The 19,689-nt window shown below is 39.5% G+C and overlaps 1 protein-coding gene across 5 annotated transcripts in view; it reads left to right on the top strand.

Annotated features, from left to right (window-relative positions):
* LOC105474512 (mitogen-activated protein kinase 14) overlaps positions 1–19,689 on the top strand; it is an 82,922-nt gene that overhangs the window by 17,429 nt on the left and 45,804 nt on the right. For 4 of the 5 annotated variants that reach the window (XM_011729238.2, XM_011729237.2, XM_011729236.2 and 1 more), the window contains 2 exons: positions 6,552–6,681; positions 11,823–11,881. In XM_011729238.2, the coding sequence (XP_011727540.1) occupies positions 6,667–6,681; positions 11,823–11,881 (74 nt within the window). In that variant the 5' untranslated portion in view covers positions 6,552–6,666. Of the gene's footprint in view, positions 1–761; positions 841–6,551; positions 6,682–11,822; positions 11,882–19,689 lie in introns of those variants that run through there. The other variant, XM_011729240.3, reaches the window with a different exon arrangement.

The following is a 19,689-nucleotide window of genomic DNA, read 5'->3' as shown; positions in this document are numbered from 1 at the left end:
GGATTCACAGCAGTAGATGAGTGACAATGACATCCTAATATTGTAATAACTGCTTCTAATTTTTATGTTTCTTTCAGCTATTTTTTACTATACCAATGATTTTATAAGATGTGAATTAATTTGATAACTTTGGAAGGCTTCATGTAAATTCACAATTGGGGAAAAAACTTGTTAAACAGTATGTCCTGAATTTTAGTTTGGAGAACCTGTTTATCATAAAGATAATTTCATTTTATAATGCTGTTCATGAAAACAAGGTTTTACTTGTAGCTCTACTTTTACAAATGTGATTGAGAGGAGTATTCCAGCTTTGCCATGGACCAAGCTCCTTGCCAAACCCACTATAAAAGTTATCACATTTAATTCTAACAAATACCCTACAGATGAAATATAAACATAATTCTCATTTCATGAAAAAATTTAATTAACATCCTCAAGATTATATAGCTATTAAGTGACAGAACTGGAATTAAAATCCAGATAGTCTAATTCCAAAGTCTCGGCTCTTATTTAATCACTCTGTTGGAGTATTATAAACATGTAATAATAAATTGTGATTGTTGGGGTCTGTAGGGTACTGATTAATTCTAGCCTGCCTTTTGCTGAATAGATTTAGGAGTCAAATAGAGATAAAAATATTTACTTTATTAGTAAAGCTGGCATGCAGAGTGGCTTGGACAGGCAACTTAAGTGGGCTTCTTTCTTCCCTAGTTAATTGAACTTGCACACTTAATCAGTCAGATCAGCTAGAAAACTACTGCTGTTCCTTGCTCCCCAGCAGACTTACCAGCGGAGGAGAGAAGAAAGTGCTCAACTTGGAGGTGGCAGGCAAACTCTGAGGTGGGAAGTTGAAGAAGCTGGGTCCCGCAGGGGCAATGGCCATTTTTCCAGTCTCACCAGAGCTAGTTTAGAGAACTGGGTTTAGAGATGAGTATACATTTACTTGCTACTTTTGAGAGAGAAGAAGTTACTAATTTATGGGTCTGTAGGAGCAGTGGGAGTGGGAAAGAAGAGAACAACCACCCTCCTTTATGTGGGATAAGGAAGGAGTCAGTGAGGGCGTTGTAACAGAGTAATTGCTTCTTAGAGGTCCCTGACAGGTTCCTGAGCAGGTGACTATTTAAACCAATACTTGAAGGGTAAGGATTTAGCTATGGAGTGGGATGGGTGCGGAGGAGAAGAAAGTCCTAGGAACCAGGAGCAGCCTGTCTGAATAGTTAAAAGAACTGAAAGGAGCTAGCAGAACACAGTGGCCGAGAGAGAGGGAAAGAGTAGCACAGGAGCAGGTAGAATAATCAGTGGTGGCCAGATCACCTGGGCCTTGTAGGCCATCATGAGAAATTTGTGTTTTACTCTGTATGCCAAGGAGATTTCTTGAACGGTTTGAAGGAGGGGAGCGGTGTGATCTAATTTGTACTTTTATTGCTATTTTTTATTTTTCGTTTTGAGACAGTCTCACTGTATCTTCCAGGCTAGAGTGCAGTGGTGCCATCATGGCACACAGCAGCTTCAACCCTCCTGGGCTCAAGCAGTCCTCCTGCCTCAGCCTCCCAAGTAGCTGGGCATGGTGGCCCATGCCTAATTTTTTTTTTGAGATGGAGTTTTGCTCTTGTTGCCCAGGCTGGAGTGCAATGGCGTGATCTCAGCTCACTGCAACCTCCGCCTCCCTGGTTCAAGCAATTCTTCTGCCTCAGCCTCCTGAGTAGCTGGGATTGCAGGCTCCTGCCACCACACCCAGCTAATTTTTTTTAATGTATATTTTTAGTAGAGACGGGATTTCACCATGCTGGCCAGGCTGGTCTCAAACTCGTAACCATGGCCTCCCAAAGTGCTGGGATTACAGGCGTGAGCCACTGCGTCTGGCTGCCTGACTGATTTTTAATTTATTTATAATTATTTTTTTGAGACAGAGTCTCACTTTGTTGCTCAGGCTTGAGTGCAGTGATACAATCTCAGCTCAGTGCAACCTCCACCTCCTGGGTTCAAGTGATCCTCCCACCTCAGCCTCCCAAGTAGCTGGGGTTACAAGTGTGTGCCACCACGCCCCACTAAATTTTGTATTTTTTTAGTAGAAACGGGTTTCACCATATTGGCCAAGCTGGTCTCAAACTCCTGACCTCAAGTGATCCACCCGCCTTGGCCTCCCAGAGTGCTGGGATTACAGGCGTGAGCCACCACACCCAACCAATTTTTTATTTTTTGTAGATACAGGGTCTTGCTGTGTTGCTCAGGCTGATCTCAAACTTCTGGGCTCAAACAGTCCTACCCTGGCCTCCCAAAGTGCTAGGTTTATAGGCTTGAGCCATTGTGCCTGGCATCATTTGTATTTTTAAAAGACTGTATTGGCTGCATTTGGAGAGCGTATTAGAAGGACCGGCAGGCTGGTGACGTGGACTAATATGATAGTGGTGAAATGAAGAGCAGTTGACTTTGAGATGTATTTTGGAGGTGAAAACCATGAGACTTGCCAATAGATTTGAATGGGGACTGAGGGAAGGGAGAAATCAAGGATGACAAATGTCTAGCTCGAGCAACTGGATGAACAATCCATTTATTGGATAACAGAGACATGGAGAAGAATAGTTCTGGGTGTTTTGTACTTGCTGCGTTTCAGGTGCTTATGTGTCTTTCTCATGGAGACGTCAGGACATAGAGAAGAGATTTCAGTGAGAGACATAAATTTGGGAGTTTTCAATATATAGATGGCATTTAATTTCAAGTTGTGGACATAGATGAGATTATCTAGAAAGAGAATATGGGAGAGAGAACAGGGCCCAGTACCATGTCCTGAAGAACTCCAACATAGAGAGTTTGAGTAGAAGTAGCACATGCAGTGGAGACAGAGATGGAGCTGCCACAGGGGTCATAGAAAACCAATAGAAGTGTTGATAAAGACTCCAGGATGGACAGTATTTAGAGAAAGTGGTGACTATGTCAATTACTAATCTTAGAAAAGTGGATTTGGTAGCAGAGATCATTAATGACCTTGAGAAGAGCAGTTTCAGTGGAATGGATTGAGGGAAGAATGGAATTGAAATGAGTCAGTTGTGTAGATGTGTGCTTCTCACATCTTAAGAGGTATATTAATCACCTGGAAATCTTGTCAAAATGTAGATTCTATTTTAGGGCCCAAGATGTCCTGTCCTTTCCTTTTCCTCTTCATTTTCCTTTTCCTTTCTCCTTTCTCCTTTCCTGTTGTCTGCAGAGATCCTGCATTTTCTAATGAGCTCCCAGATAATGCCAGTGCTACTGGTCCATGGAGCAATGGAGCACACTTTGAGTAGCAAAGGTATAGATTAGTGGTTCTCAAACTGTAATATGTATCAGACTAATGTGGAGGGCTTGATAAAATACAGATTATTAGACCTAGTTCAAAGTTTCTCATTCCGTAACTCTGGGGTGGTACCTGAGAATTTTCATTTCCTATAAATTCCCAGGTGAAACTGATGCTGCTGATCTGGGAACCTCTGGTGTAGGTGATTTTTTTGGAGAATTTTAACTGTGATGGAGAACTGTCAAGGGAAGTCTTTTGTTTGTTGGTTGAAGGTGGCAAACAAGTAGAGTGCCTTTCTGCTGATGAGAATGGTCCAGTAGATAGGGAGACACTGATGATGCAAGGGAGAAGAGGAAGGAAGAAGGGAAATCCTTGAGAAGATGAGGAGGGTGGCTCCAAAGCATATATTGTGGTCTTGAATTTTGATAAGAAAGGGTATATTCTTAGTTATAGCAACAGGGAAGGTGGAGACGATGGGTTTATAGATTTGGGGATAAGCAAATGGAGCTCCCCTCTTGATGGTTTCTGTTTTCTCAGTGAAGGTAAGGGCAACTCTTGAGGGAAGAGGGTGAGTTGGAGATTTGAGAGAGATCATGTCAAATGATCATTTTCGAGTAGGAAAATGAACTTACTAGAAGAAAATGGCTTTATTGAGAGCCTCTTTGAGATTAAGGTCAGAAACTAAGAATGAAAATCTGATTCTACGGTCTTTTTTGTTCAACCTCAGTTAGTTCTTTGGATTCAGTCATGGGAGAATTAAGTGGTTGAGATTACCCAAGGTTAAATTTTATCCAGGTGAGTACATCAGAGAGAGAGAGAGAGAGAAGTACAAGGAAGTGATTCTAATCATGGAACAGGAAGGGAAATGAAGACAGAAGAGGGCTGAAGGATAGAAACAAGCAATGACGAGGTTAACAAATTGTTGTATTCAGGGTGCAAGTAAACTAGAAGTAACTAGGTTTGTGATGAAAAGCAAATGCTGCTGGCGTTCAAAATTTTGTAGGTTGGGCAGTTTTTGGTAGGAATAAAGGTCTAGAGTGTGACTGTGAAGACGGCTGGGTGTGGTGGAGTTTCCTAGAGAGATCAGGAAACAGGATGTTGGGTGTGCCGTTCACCTGGATGTTGAAGTTGCCAAGAGTGATGACAGAAGTTGGGAGTGTAGAGAGATCTTCTGGATAGACACTAACTTTTCAATGAATGATGGAAAATTTCAGGTTAGTGGATACCAGCAGCAGAGAGGGATAGGTTTATCAGGGTTGTGAGCAGGAGGTATTTTATAGAACAAATGGAAAGTAATGGTCCTGAAGTGATAATGGCTGCCAAGGAAGACTCCTACCCACCTGCTATCCAGGAGGTATCTGGGCTATTAGAGAATGCTTTCTAATGGCAGGGCTATAAGAGAAGCAGTGTCTTCTAGAAATGGCCTAGTTTCACAGAGATGGAGGGAAGGTTCAGAAAAGAGGTTGCAGATTTATAGGAGTTTATCACAATTTGGGATTTGAAGATTGAGGGCATGGCATAAAAGTTTGGGAGTGAAAGGAAGGGAACTGGAGTAGGTACAGAGTTGTAAAAGCAAGTTTGGCAGGCAGAGAGTTTGGTGATAATAGATGACCAGAAAGTCTTAGATACATATTAGAGACCGAGACAAACTGGAGGATGAGGCATAATGGAACTGGCCCAGACAATTTCTGTTATTACTATTATATATTTTTTTGAGACAGAGTTTCACTCTTGTTGCCAGGCTGGAGTGCAATGGCGCAATCTCAGCTCACTGCAACCTCTGCCTCTTGGGATCAAGCGATTCTCCTGCCTCAGCCTCCTGAGTAGCTGGGATTACAGGCACCCGCCACTGCGCCCGGTTAATTTTGTAGTTTTGGTAGAAACGGAATTTCACCATGTTGGTCAGACTGGTCTCGAACTCCTGACCTTGTGATCCACCCGCCTCGGCCTCCCAAGGTGCTGGGATTACAGGCGTGAGCCACCATGCCCGGCGATGATTTCTAAAAATAATTAAAATACACATCTCATTTTTGCTGTAGATGTCCTCCATGATCTAGCCACTGCCTGCATCTCATATATCATCCCTTCCCACTCTCCCCTTGCACCCTGTGCTCCACCCACACAGCCCTTCCGTCTTTCTGTCACTCACTCCAGCATGCCATAGTTTTCCTACCTCTGTTTCTTTTTTCATTTGTTTGCACTTGCTCTTCTGAGAGATAGCAGAGTCAAGTGGTCAGTAGCATAAGCTCTGGATCCAGACTCCCTGCTCTGCCACTTTTAAGCTTTGTGACCATGGTCAAGTTACTTAACCTCTCTGTGCTTCAGTTGCTTATTTGTAAGTTGGGGAATGATAATAGTGTTTTTTCATAGGAGATTCGGGGAATTACAAAAGCTGAATTGAGACAAATTAATGTAAAGGGCTTAGAATAATTTCTTGTATGTGTGGGTAAAGACTCAGTAAACATTAATATTATTATTTCTTCTGCTTGAAGCTCTTTTTCTTATATATTTATATAGGGAATTTAATCATTACATTGTTTCCTTCTCAGGTCAGATGTGATTCCTTAGCCATCCTAGCTAAAGTGTCATAACTCCGCTGGCTCTCTGTCTCTCTTTATCCCATTACCCTTTTATTTAGTCATAGTATTTTCATCACCATTTGAAATTATTTTTTTATTCTGTTTTGCTCTTCCCCCATTCCCTGAAGGGCCAAGTACTTTGTAGGTGCTCCAGAAATGTTTGTGGCAATTTATTGTCCTGAAAACATGGTTTCCTGGGCCTTGACTCTAATCAGGCAGTGTATGTGGCAAGGTGACGACAGTGAGGCCTAGGCAGGGAAGACAGAATTCAACTCTGTTTATTAATCTGTTGGCTCATCTAGATCAGGCAGCTGCCAGTTTTTGTAAATTTTATTAGAACACAGCCACACCCATTTTTAAACTTATTTTCTGGCTGCTTTCCTCCTACAACCAGAGTTGAGTAGTTGTGACAGAGGTCTTAGGGTTTGCAAAGTTGAAAATATTACTATCTGGCCCTTCATAGAAAAAAATTTGCTGACTCCTGATTTAGATACATAGAAAAGACAAGGAGAAAACACCAAAAATAATAAGCTTTATTTGGATAGTGGGATAATAGGTCATTTTGCTTTATATCTTTATGCTTTTTTTTTGTATTTTGTTATAGACCCTTTAATTTGGAAATAGCCGTATAAATACCCCAAAATGGTATTTAGAACACCTTTTTAATGGTGAGTTTTTTTCCCTTTTTTTCTCCTTAGTGCCGCTTTTGACACAAAAACGGGGTTACGTGTGGCAGTGAAGAAGCTCTCCAGACCATTTCAGTCCATCATTCATGCCAAAAGAACCTACAGAGAACTGCGGTTACTTAAACATATGAAACATGAAAATGTAAGTTAATTCATTCAAGGAAGAATAAATTTTGATCTTGAATAGGCTGGGGAAAATGTTTTAATTACTGCAGATGGAAATGCATTGGAGTGCATCAAATGTTGGTCCCTGCTTCTTGTCCTGGGGTGTTAGTGGCCACTTGGTTATGTCAGGTCAAAGACTTGGAATGAAAGTGATGCATCTTCTTGGAGTTCTAGTTTTACTCAAAGGTTTTTAGAGGGGAAGGAACTCTTTAAAATTTTAAAGTAAAAGGATATATTATGAAATATAACACAAAATTCACAAGAATTGTTAAGAGAAAATATTAAAAGGTTGTGTATTCTTTGCCTGGTTTTCCTAAGGCTCTGTTATGAGAATGTGGGAGTCTGTGGCTATCAAAACACAAAATAGCCACAGACTCCCATATTCTCATAATATAGCCTTAATATTTTTAAGTGGAAAAATCTGAGGAAGAGTGCTCTAGGCTCACTGAAGGTCCTATCAAAGAGGGCTATTATTTTATATATTTGTTAATAATTTTTCTTTTTTTCCAGATTCAGTTATTTTAATAAATATGTCGGAGGCATTGTTTAAGTTAATTATAACTTTTTATTTTTTACCAATTTGGTAATTCGAGGACATTGCCATTCTGCCAAGATGCTTACAAATTCTAATACGGTAAATAAGTGGATATAATTGGAGTATTAACTGAAAGTAAAAAGACAGTTGACTGAAGACATTTTACTGAACTTCAAAATCAAGTTGTGAATTTCTGTGACTGCTGTATGAAGGGTACTGTGGAGTTTGTAGCATCGTGGAAGCATTGGCCATAGAGATTTCAAAGTCCTTTGGCTGTACTGCTTGTTTTTTGTGCAGAAGAAAATTCAAAATCTGTGAATTTATTATTTGACTATTTAGACTGTTTTAGTAATTTAACTTCTTCATAGCGAGAAAAAAGTCACAGATAAGTGATTCTTCATTAGCATACACTTGTTTCATTAGTGCAAATTTCTTCTAAATTGAGAACATTAAGACTTAAATTTGTAATTGGATTATGGATACCATTATAATCACAGCTGCTGCTTTTTATTTTCACATTTTATTTTGATTGTATAGTATCGAGGAAATCCTATTTCTACAGAAAACTTCTATTCCTGAATATAATTTTACATAAGTAGCTATGTGCAAACCTGAGTTTTAAGAATGTTCAGTGTGGAGCTGCAGCTTTCCTAATCAGTGACATGTTTACAAGAAGTTGAGATATGCGGAAAAAGCTGGCAGCAGAAACTTTATTCCTAGGTCTGCATAAAATCAAGGTGGCCTGGCAGCTTTAAGGGATGTGTTTGCATTTGATTTTTAACACACTTGAGTGTGTATGCTGTTTTTCATTACACATTATTATATGTGACAGAGATAGTGTCACAGCTTTGCAAGTATAAAGGATATTTTGAAAATGAAATGCAAGCCAAGCATTTATGGAACCCCAGAGCACCTTTGGGAGCCCCTAGGATCTTATTGATGTGGCTACACTAATTTAAGAACATCTAGTTTAAGAGATTATAGTGCTACACTTGATTGTTTTGCTTTTCTTCCTAAATATGTTAAGCCAGTGTTTAGGGATCATGGTATTAGAAAAATAGGATTTTAATTTCCATGTATTGTTTTATAAGTGTCTTGCTTATTAGCGGTAGATGGTCACCTAGATATCAGTGATTTGTTACTTAAACAAAATAAGATACATGGCTGAATGTCTCATAGTTCTCTATTCCGTTGGCAAATGTTTGAAGCCAAAAGACTTGACTCAATGTAGAAAAATTCCTGCATTTTAGCCTATTTTAAAAACATTTGTTAGGTGCTTACACTGTAAAAGTAATTTTACCCAATAAAGAACCAAAACTTCCAGTAAGTTTAATTGAGGGTTTTCAGAGAAATTTGTCTCGTTTACCTTCCTCTTCTTTTTAAAAAAATTACTGTTTTGGGTCACCATCCAATTTTTATAGCTGCCAAACCTCCTACAGGCAGCAGCAACAGAAGCTTAAAACTTGTGACCATTTTGAGTGTTGGTAACAATACAATTTTCAGGTGCCAGAGGGCACATGTGATCTTTTACACAAAAATGCCTCTGACCCACAGTCGGTAGTTCATCTTGAGTTGTCTCTTCTGTTAGTGATCATGAATAATAAATAAAACATTTATTAGGTGAGTGACTGAAGCTAGGGGATGTCCTCTGTGACTGTGAGAGTTTCTCTCTGAACAAAGTTAGTTGGACCATTCCTGATTGAACTTCTGACCTTGATCTCATTAACACCTGCTCTAAGGAAAGATTAAAGGGAGGCAGCCTGCCAGCTGCATCCTTTTGCTGTCTGGGCAGACACTACAGAAGTGGCCCACATACGGGTCTAGAGATTTGTACATTTTAGAATTTAAAAATGATCAAAGAAATTCTTTTGTAAATTTTATTTGGGAACCTTAGATTTAACCTTACCATTGTAGACCAAGAGATTGTTTTGATGTGCTGTTGTTAAATATGCTAAATATGGTCTTTGGATACTGAGTTTTAAAGTATTTTTTTTGGATGTGTGCTAATTTGATAAAAAATATGACTTATATTTGCCAGGCTTTGGACCATGATGGGATAATCATTAGAGATATTTGCTGCTTATTTGTATTATAAATGTCTTTTCTAAAACTTTTATTCCTGGATTACTTTGAGGTGACTGAAGTCATGTAACAGCAGAAGGAGTTAAGGAAATAGACTAAAATATGACTTGATTTAGAAGGGAATTTCCATTTAAGAAATGAGTGCAGTGGCTCATGCCTGTAATCCTGGCACTTCGGGAGGCCAAGGTGGGTGGATTGCTTGAACCCAGAAGTTTGAGACTAGCCTGGGCCACATGGCAAAACCCAGTCTCTATTGTTATATTAAAAAAAAAAAAGAAATGAGAAATGAATAGATTCCTAAAATATTTTCCAGATCTATTTTAATGCTGAGAATTTTTTGTTTTACAGTATTTTCCTTATGATTAATATTTCATAAATATGATTAATGGAGGGAGGGGTATTTTGTGAAAACCCATCAAAAATTTAAGTACTTTGATTTAACATGAGTAGTTTTAATCTCAAAATTGTTATTTTTGGTGTCCTTATGTTAAATACATTAAATGTTATAAATATTGCCCTTTTTAGGAAATTAAAATTTGCTAGGGTATTTACTAGTTGGCTTTTCTCTATTTTTTTTCAGGTTACTTTGTTTTTCTTCTTGCAGTCATGCTTTTTAATCATTTGAATAGTTGAGCTTTATGTCTTAAATTCTGTTAATGGAAGTAGCTGCTTTAGATAGTTTGCTTAGGTATATTGTATTTTGTAATTCTCTATTCAGCTGTATGGGCTGTGGTCACCACTTATTCTGATGATCCACAGTGGGTCAGTCCTTTGTCCTAGCCACCTTCAGATACGTTATCTGCTCAGTCTTGCTGTCAGGACTGTGAAAATAAGCAATGATGTCCTCATGTTTTTCATACGAGGAAAATGGAACTCAAGAGAAGATACCAAATGTATTTGCCAATTATTATTTACATAATGGCCATTCATTTTAGCTCCTGCTGAATGCCAGGCTCCGTTCCAAGTGCCAAGGTTATTGGAATGAAGAAATTATAAGCTCTTGGATCCAAGAAATCACAGACTGATACTGGGGTTCAAACTTATAGCTGTTTGGTTCCAAAATGTCTGTTATGTTTTCAGTTTGAAATTGGAGTTTTTATTTGAAAATAGTTTTGACTTTTTTTTTGTCTTTGAGGTAACTCTTGCATGTGTAAATCGGATCTCTAATGATTTAATTTCCATAGGAGGGTGATTTTCACAATCACAATGGAAACAATGTAAAACAATGTAAATAGTTGTAAACTTTTATATTGAGGAGATGGGCATCTCAAATAACAAGAATCTTTGATTAGAAAATATTGGAACAGGTGAATAAAGTTAGCTTCTGGACCTCAGTTACCTTAAGTAGAAGTGGGTGTAAGGGAGAATGATTAAAAGTCCAGAGGTCTTAAGCCAGGAGTGTACCAAACTCAAGGGAAACAATTACAGTTTAGATGGAAAAGGTAAAAGAAAATGGATTTGACTTAAATTTAAAGCACTATTATGAATGAGGTCATAGGTACTGTATTGGGAGGGGGGGCATGTAAGTTGGCCTTACCTCTATGGAGGACAATTTGACAATATTAAGATTCTTAAATATATTGATGTCCTTTGATTCTGTAATTCTGTTTCTTGAAATTTATTTCCTGGAAGAAAATATGAAATGTGCAAAATACATATATTTTTCTTGCAGTATTCCTTAAATGTCTAAAGATAGGAAATTGGTTAAGTTATGGTATACACAAATGATAGATATGCTGTATACAAATGTTTAAATATTAAGTAAAAAGGCAGGATATAAAACTGTGCATGGTATAACCCCAATTTAATTTATGTACATCAGAAAATCAAAGGAAATATATCTCAAAATGTTAATGATGGTTATAATGGGTGGTAAAATTATGGGTAATTTTGATTTTCTTGTATACTGTTGTCTGGGTAGGGATCTGAAAGTGACTCTATTTCCTTTGGAACAATTTTCAAGGACTTGAAACCTATTCTTAAATTCCAAGTATGTGTCCCACCACCTCCTTTTCAGGTTCAGACTGTAAAATTGAAGTTGCTTTTAAAAAGTCTGATATTTGGAGTCAGGCATGGTGGTGCACTCGGGAGGCTGAGGCAGAAGAATCGCTTATACCTGGGAGGCAGAGGTTGCAGTGGGCTGAGATTGTGCCATGTTGCCTGGGCAACAAGAGTGCCTGGGCAACCTCCCAGGTTTAAGCAATTCTCCTGCCTCAGCTTCCCGAGTAGCTGGGATTACAGGCGTCCACCACCATGCCTGGCTAATATTTGTATTTTTAGTAGAGACAGGGTTTCACCATGTAGGCCGGACTGGTCTTGAACTCCTGACTTCAGGTGATTCACCCGCCTCAGCCTCCCAAAGTGCTGGGATTACAGGCATGAGCCACTGCTCCTGGCCTAGACCCTGACTCTTAAAAAAAAAGAAAAGAAGATTAAGACCTGATGGGTACTCTACTGAGTTTAATATTTATTTACTGTTTAATTTTTATATTTTCTTACAGGTGATTGGTCTGTTGGACGTTTTTACACCTGCAAGGTCTCTGGAGGAATTCAATGATGTGTGAGTAAATCTTTTGCATTTGCCTTCCTGGTCTACAGAATGAAGACTAATAGCCCATTTCTATTCCTGAATCATTTAGCAACATACAGACTTCAAAAAATTCTTTATTCCTATCATGCAACTCTTTCTGGGTGTAGGGGGTGGATACCAGAAGATATATGTTATGGGTGGGGTGTGTTAGTATTTGCATCATTTCAGGCACATTGTACCCCACTGAAGAGTCAGTCTTGAATTCTTACAAAAGTTCGATGGAGAAAGGAGTAGAGAGTTTTGACTATGGATTTTTTCTTTTCAAAGTGTTTATCCCAGGTTTGGTTTTTGTTGTTGTTGTTGTTGTTGTTGTTGTTTTGTTGTTTTTTTTTTGTTTTTTTGTTTTTTTGTTTTTTTTGAGACAGAGTCTCGCTCTGTCGCCCAGGCTGGAGTGCAGTGGTGCAATCTCGGCTCACTGCAAGCTCCGCCTCCTGGGTTCACGCCATTCTCTGGCCTCAGCCTCCCGAGTAGCTGGGACTACAGGCGCCCGCCACTGCACCCGGCTAATTTTTTCTATTTTTAGTAGAGACGGGGTTTCACCATGGTCTCGATCTCCTGACCTTGTGATCCGCCCGCCTCGGCCTTCCAAAGTGCTGGGATTACAGGCGTGAGCCACCGCGCCCGGCCTGTTGTTGTTGTTTTAAAAGACACGGGGTCTTGTGATATTGCCCAGGCTGAACTCAGGCTCCTGGGCTGTAATGTTCCTCCCACCTCAGCCTCCTGAGTAGCTGGGACTGCAGGCACATGCTACCATGCCTGGCCGGTCCCAACTTTTTAAAGTGCTCTTCAAGAAATGTAATGGAGCCCCAGTCATATAAACTCCCTCCACTTTTATCGCCCATGCATGTGGGAGGTGATACTAGAACTACATACTGATCCTTGAAGTATTAGATTGCTACACTGGGATAAGGGGCAGATATGTTGAGAAAGGCTTCTCCCAGCTTTGTAACCACCTCTGTTATTTTAACCTGGGATCCCCCTAGAAAGCAGAGCCTGGGATTCTCAGGAACTGGTAGTAGGGGCTAGGGAAAATGAAACAGGGAAGGAGAGAAAGCTTCTATGAGGATATGTTGATTTGGTCACCACTATGGACAACTGGGCTGAAAACTGCTAAGATCTAAGAAGCTGTACATAATGCGTCTCAGATAGGGATCATGAATCCACTGGCTCCTGACCCCATTGGCAGGGGTTGCCACATGTGTCATTAGTGCCTTCACATGCCCAGGTTGCACATTGGTGAGCATAAGACAGATTCCAGCAACTGTTCCCATGTATGTGTGAGCTCTCTACTATAATAGCTTTTCTAGTATCTGAGTTGACACAGCTCTCCCTGCCCCCAGTTCACAGATACACTATACCATAAAAGAGAAGAAAACCTTAAACGCAGTTATACTTTTGGTCCCATTGAAATTTTGGCATTCCTAAATGGAAACGGTTACGTTATGAAAGCCAAAACAGAATTGAAGATCATTACTTCTCTTCCTTAACCTCCATTCCCCCATTGACTCCGGTGCTGAACCTAACCAGTTTCTCTTCACCCTTATCCTGGTTTCAGTTTCTCCCATTCTTATCCTGGACTGATCACAAACACCATTTACTCCTTTCCCACAGAACACACAGGGGATTTGTTTGAACTTGTATGTTCTGTCTAAGGAAAGGGAGAAAGAAATAAAGAAGATGAAATGGAAAGGGAAGGAGGAAAGGTGACAAAAACATTTCTCCACCATTTGAATTTAGTTGGAACAGTGTATGGCTGAGAGTAGAAGTTGAGAGAGGAGAATTTGGTCTACCTACAAGATCTCCTTGGCCACATTAACTTTGACCCTGCTAATGAAAGTTTAAGAAACAAAGGAAAAAAATAGCCAATAACTAAGAAAAATTGTTCTTCTTGCAGCCTTGCTTGGTACAAGAATATGGAGGCTTCCAGAGATTACTGGATGTTACCCAAGGGCATGTATATTACAGTTTGTTGAGCCCTACTGTATGCTGTAGTTGGAAAAGGGAATGTTGCAGAATGATGGTTTTTTAAAAAATAGTTTCCCTAAATGTGGAAGAAATGCTGAAGTAATGTGTTAGTGAATTACTTGGGAAAACATTTGAGTTAGATCTGAGCTGTTAGATCCCAAAATTTTAGGTCTACTAAGGATGGATTTATATAACAAAGGAAATGATTATTTGCTGACTTGTGCAAAGTGCAAAATGCTGTACTTTGGCCTAACTGGACAGTCTGGAACTGTATTGAGAACCTATTTTTCCTGTGTGAAAAGACCTTAATTAAGGCCAGTGTCTTCTTAAAAGGTTAAATGTTACTGATAGTTTTGCCTTTGTTTGGATCCTTTATCCATGTAAGGACCCAGCAACTACAAGTCTACCTTTGAACTAAAGTTTCATTCATTCATTCATTCAACCATTCATTCATTTATTAATTCATTCAACAAATACTATGGCTGATGAGCAGGAATCTGTTTTTTCTACTTTAGCTGGATTCTGTTCTTTATAAACAATAACTGAGTTTACCTCTTGGAAGCAAATCTCATTACTACTTGTTGAATACTTACTGAGTGCAGAACACGGAGCAGAGTGTTGGCACAGGCTCAGAATAATCAGAAACAGTCGCCCTTCCTTTTGATGAAAGTGTCTGGTTGCGGGAAACAAATTCAAAGCAGTGTTGTATCCAAGCTACCAATTGGCTGTACGACCTTGGACAAGTCACTTTACCACTATAGGCCCAGTCATTTCCCTGTAAAATGATGAGAATTGAGGTCGTTGACTTCTGAGGTGTTTCAAATTACAGAAAGTCTCTGAAAATAGAATGAACTTGTTTGCCCTTAGAAAAATATTCCATTGTTTACTTTTTCTGTGACATTCATATCACGGAAAAAATCACTGTAGTTCAGGACAATAGTTATTTCAGTGTTTTCTTTTTTTTTGAGACAGGGTCTTGCCCTGTTGTCACCCGGGTTGGAGTGCAGTGGCGAGATCTTGACTTACTGCCACCTCTGCCTCCCAGACTCATGCAATCCTCCCATCTCAGTCCCCCAAGTAGCTGGGCCTACAGGCGTGGGCCACCACGTCCAGCTAATTTTTGTATTTTTGGTAGAGATGGGGTTTCGCTATGTTGCCTAGGTTCGTCTTGAACTCCTGAGCTCAGGTGATCTCCCTCTTAGGCCACTCAAAGTGCTGGGATTCCAGACATGAGCCACCACTCCCGGCAGTTTCAGTATTTTCTAAAGTTATTTAGGGTCACACAAAGAACATAAATGAGGTTCAGTGTTACACAATTGGGAGTGGTGGGGTCTGTGGCAAAATACATCTGCACCTCCTAAAAGTATTCAAATTCACATTCAAACAAAACAAGTAAACAAAAACCTACACTTCCGGCCAAGCCAGACATAATTTAGGCTAGAGTGGTTCTACAAGCCGCCTGTTTAGAGCAGGCTATAATTTGAACACAAATTTTTAAATGGTAATTAGCAAAATCTCTAATTACTTTCAGATTTACAGTTGATTTTTTTCTTTTCTTTTCTTTTTTTTTTTTTTTTTTGAGACAGTCTCTCTCTGTCACCCAGGCTGGAGTGCAGTGGCACGATCTTAACTCGCTGCAACCTCTGCCTCCTAGGTTCAAGTGATTCTCCTACCTCAGCCTCACAAGTAGCTGGGATTACAGGTGCACACCACCACGCCTGGCTAATTTTTGTATTTTTAGTAGAGATGGGATTTCACCGTATTGGCCAGACTGGTCATGAACTCTTGACCTCAAGTGATCTGCCCACCTCAGCCTCCCAAAATGCTGGGATTATAGGTGTGAGCCACCACACCTGGCCTACAGTTGACTTTTAATCATGTGGTACGTGTATTTGTGCCTTTATGTTTCGGTTAGCACTTTTAATTTATATATAGCCATGCATCAGTTAATGACTGAGATGTGTTCTGAGGAATATGTCATTAGGTGATTTTGTCATTGTGCAGACATCACGGAGTGTACTTCCACAAACCTAGATAGTATAATCTGCACACCTAGTCTATATGGTATATCTTGTTGCTCCTATGCTACAAACCTGCACAGCATGTTACTGTACTGGATACTATAGGTAACTGTAACATGGTGCTATGTATTTATGTATCTAAACATAACTAAGCATAGAAAACATACAGTAAAAATAGGGTACTGTAGGCCAGGCTTAGTGGCTCACTCCTGTAATCCCAGCACTTTGGGAAGCCAAGGTGGGCACATCACTTGAGCCCAAGAGCTGGAGACCAGCCTGAGCAACATAGGGAAACCCCTTCTCTACAAAAAAATTTAAAAAATTAACTGAGCATGGTGGTGCATGCCTGTAGTCCAGCTACTGGGGAGTCTGAGGTGGGAGGATCACTTGAGCCCAGAGGCGGCGGTTTTATTGAACTGTGATTGCGCCACTGCATTCCAGCCTGGGTGACAGAGTAATATACGTGGTCCACTGTTGACTGAAACATTGTTTTGTGGTACATGACTACTTCAGATTTTTGCTATGTTTTAAATTCTTACAAATGAAGACTATACCTTTGAGAAAGGAATAATAGGTAGTGCCTTTTGAACATTAGGAACAATATACAGTTACTGAATCTAACAGATGGAGATTATTTTTGGAAAATGTAGTGTTAAAAGATGGATATACTGAGTTGCTCTTGACCGCCATAGGATGTGGTTGTACAGATGGCAACATTTTGTAAAGATACAGTATATCTAGATCTCTTAAATGATTGGAAATCATTTGGGCCTCTGTGTTGGCTTTTTGATAGTAATGTTTGGCAAGAGACTGCATGCATATATATTCCTGTGTATGCAGCAAATATTACCAGTAGAAATGCAAAAATCTTAAATAGCCAATATTTGAACCTAACACCAGAGCAAGCTGTAATTTAGTATTATTACAGTATTGCCTTTTCTCTGTGTGTGTGTATGTGTGTGTGTGTTTTCCTTTTGTAGTTGGGTCTACAGGCTCACACCACTAGACTCAGCTTATTTTTATTTTTTTGTAAACCTGAGGCCTTGTTGTGTTGCCTTGGTTATTCTTGAACTCCTTGACTCAACCAGTACTCCCACTTTGGTCTCCCAAAATGCTGGGATTACAGATATAAGCCACCATGCCCCCGCCTTTTCTTAACTGTAGTGGTTCTTTGCACAAGCCTAGTAGGCAGTGAAGAATTTTTTGATTCCTCCTGGGAACTATTTCCTCAAATTTCATGGAAACTGAATTGTCATAAGTGGAAATTAGTCTTCTGATACTTTTCCCTTTATTTTACAAGTTCCCATCCCAGGTTTCTTGCACTGAATTCCTTATCTCTGCTTCATTCTTGAAGAGTGAAATTGAAGTGGGGTTTTGGATTCTACCGTGGTAGAGCAGAAGACCTACAACAAGGCTAATCAGCAGCCCTTGTTATAGTGAAAACCAATGAGGAGAGATCACTTCTTCCACCTACTGACAATGATTGCTCAACTAATACGTTTAGCTTTTTATTTCAATGTAAAAGTTGCTGAAAACACTGAATTGGTAAAGGAAATTTCTAGATTTACATTTTAACCTGATGATGTTCAATAAATATTTGAATACCTTATGCTAGGCACAGTAATAGTCTCTGAGGAATATAGCAATAAATAAGAGTTGAGGCTCTTAACGGGAGAGAAGAACAGTGTAAATGATCAAACAAAATACCATGTGGTAAGATCTAAAAGGTCCTATATGAGTTGGTCTCCTGTGTACTCTCTAATCTAACCTCACCTAGTCCTCTTTCCACTCTGTCTCCACCCCAGTCACTCTGGCCTCTTGTTCTTTGAGTACAGACAACCACATTTGCAATAAGACCTTTGCACCAGTTTCTGTTATTGCCCTGGAACTGTTTCCCCACATACCTACATGACTGTCTCCTTTCCTTCAGGACTCTACCCAAGGGTCTTCTCATTAGAAGTTCTTCTTTTGTTACCACTCTGACTGAAATAGTATCCCTACTGGTCACTGTTTACCCCTTACCCTGCTTTGTTCTTAGCAAATTTTGTTATTGTCTGTCTTCTCCCTCCGTTTGTAAGTTCTGTTCGAGCATGGAGTTTGTTTTCGAGCATGGAGTTTGTTTTCGTCATTGCTGAATCATTAGCACTTAGAACAGTAACATGCACTCTATTGTTTGTTAAACAGGTGAACACAAGAATTGCCATTATAGGGCAGGTATAGAGTGCTAAAGGACTGCATAGTATGGCCACCTAACCCAGACATGGAGTGTCTTCAGGAAAGCCTCTGCAAAAAAGATGTATACATAGAGGGCTTAAGGGATGAAGGAGAGTTGGAAAGGTGGGGAAAGTGCAAGTTCATCCAGGGGCTAAGAGAGGGAGCTGAGGGCAGAAGAGGGGTGTGTGTGTGTGTGTGTGTGTGTGTGTGTGTGTGTTTGGTGGGAATAGAGGTGTATATGGCAAAAGATGAAGCTGGAATGGGGAGGGACTAGATCTTTGGGGCTTTGTAAGCTAAGCCTCATTAAGGTGGTTGCTTTAGAGAAGAGATCAAAGGGTACTGGGAACTGGAAATGGAATTGGAAAAAGGATGAAAGGTTTTATTTTTATGTGGGATGACATAGTTACAACTCTTTCCCCCTTCCTCCCCACACAAACACATTCCATAGTGTGTGATAAAAAGATATCATTTTACCAGAGGCAGTTTTCTTCTGGATCCTTAACACATTAGGAAATATTTTGGATGAGCATACTAGTTGAAAATCTGAAATGGATTTAAGACTTTTCTGGGAACTTAAATTTTTGTAATGATGCTTCTCATTGTGAATATGTGACTTGAATTTATTTTGGTTTGACTTCTTGCCAACATTACAACTATGTCCTTTCTTTAAAAACAGGGTCTTATGCTTGTGAGTGAAACTGACAAAACATGTGGGTGAGCAGTTCTGTAACACCAGCTTTCTTTTTTTCAGTAACATCTTGTAGGGTACAAAAGGCTTTCACATAATCTCATTTGACACAACAACCCTGTGAAATAGATGATATTATCTCTAATTTTCAGATGAGGGAACTGAGGTTGAGAGAGATGAACTTAATTGTATAATATCACATACAAAATTGCATCTCTCCCTGGTCTTTTGGCTCTAAACCTATTTCTCATCACATTTTTCTGATCTAAGGCTATGATTATTATTTGAAAGTCTGCTACCCCTTCTTATTGAGTAAATACTGTGTTAAGTTCTATGTAAGATGCCGAAACTAAGGGCCTGTCTTGTTTTCCAATTGCTATGATCTTATTAAAGAAATGAGGCATTTCTTTTTTTTTTTTTTTTTTTTTTTTGAGACGGAGTCTCACGCTGTTGCCCAGGCTGAAGTGCAGTGGCGCGATCTCGGCTCACTGCAAGCTCCGCCGAAATGAGGCATTTCTTATTAAGAAATGCTTACCTAAAATAACTGAAGGGGTGAGTCAAATCTGTAATGTCTAGACAACTTACAGGGTGCTGCATGAACTCAGAATATTAGAGAAGCTTAGTGGAGAAAAGCCTCTAAAGAGGGTAATAACTGTCCGAAGAAGCAAACAGGGAATAGGATGTGGAAGCTGAAATTTATTCCAGACAGAGAATGAAGGAAATATGTAAAGTATACAGAAAAGAGATTTGTATGGAATGGAGAGTATTAAATGAAAATAACTATTGATTCTTCTTTTGTACTTGGATGAAAATTGTGCATTAATGAATTCTGGGTGTGTGTGTGCGCATATGTGTATGTTTAGGGTTATTCCTAATTTAGCTAATAAACA

This window comes from Macaca nemestrina, chromosome 5, assembly GCF_043159975.1.
Source record: "Macaca nemestrina isolate mMacNem1 chromosome 5, mMacNem.hap1, whole genome shotgun sequence".
NCBI classification, from domain to species: domain Eukaryota; kingdom Metazoa; phylum Chordata; class Mammalia; order Primates; family Cercopithecidae; genus Macaca; species Macaca nemestrina.
This window is presented reverse-complemented; position numbering and strand designations above follow the sequence as displayed.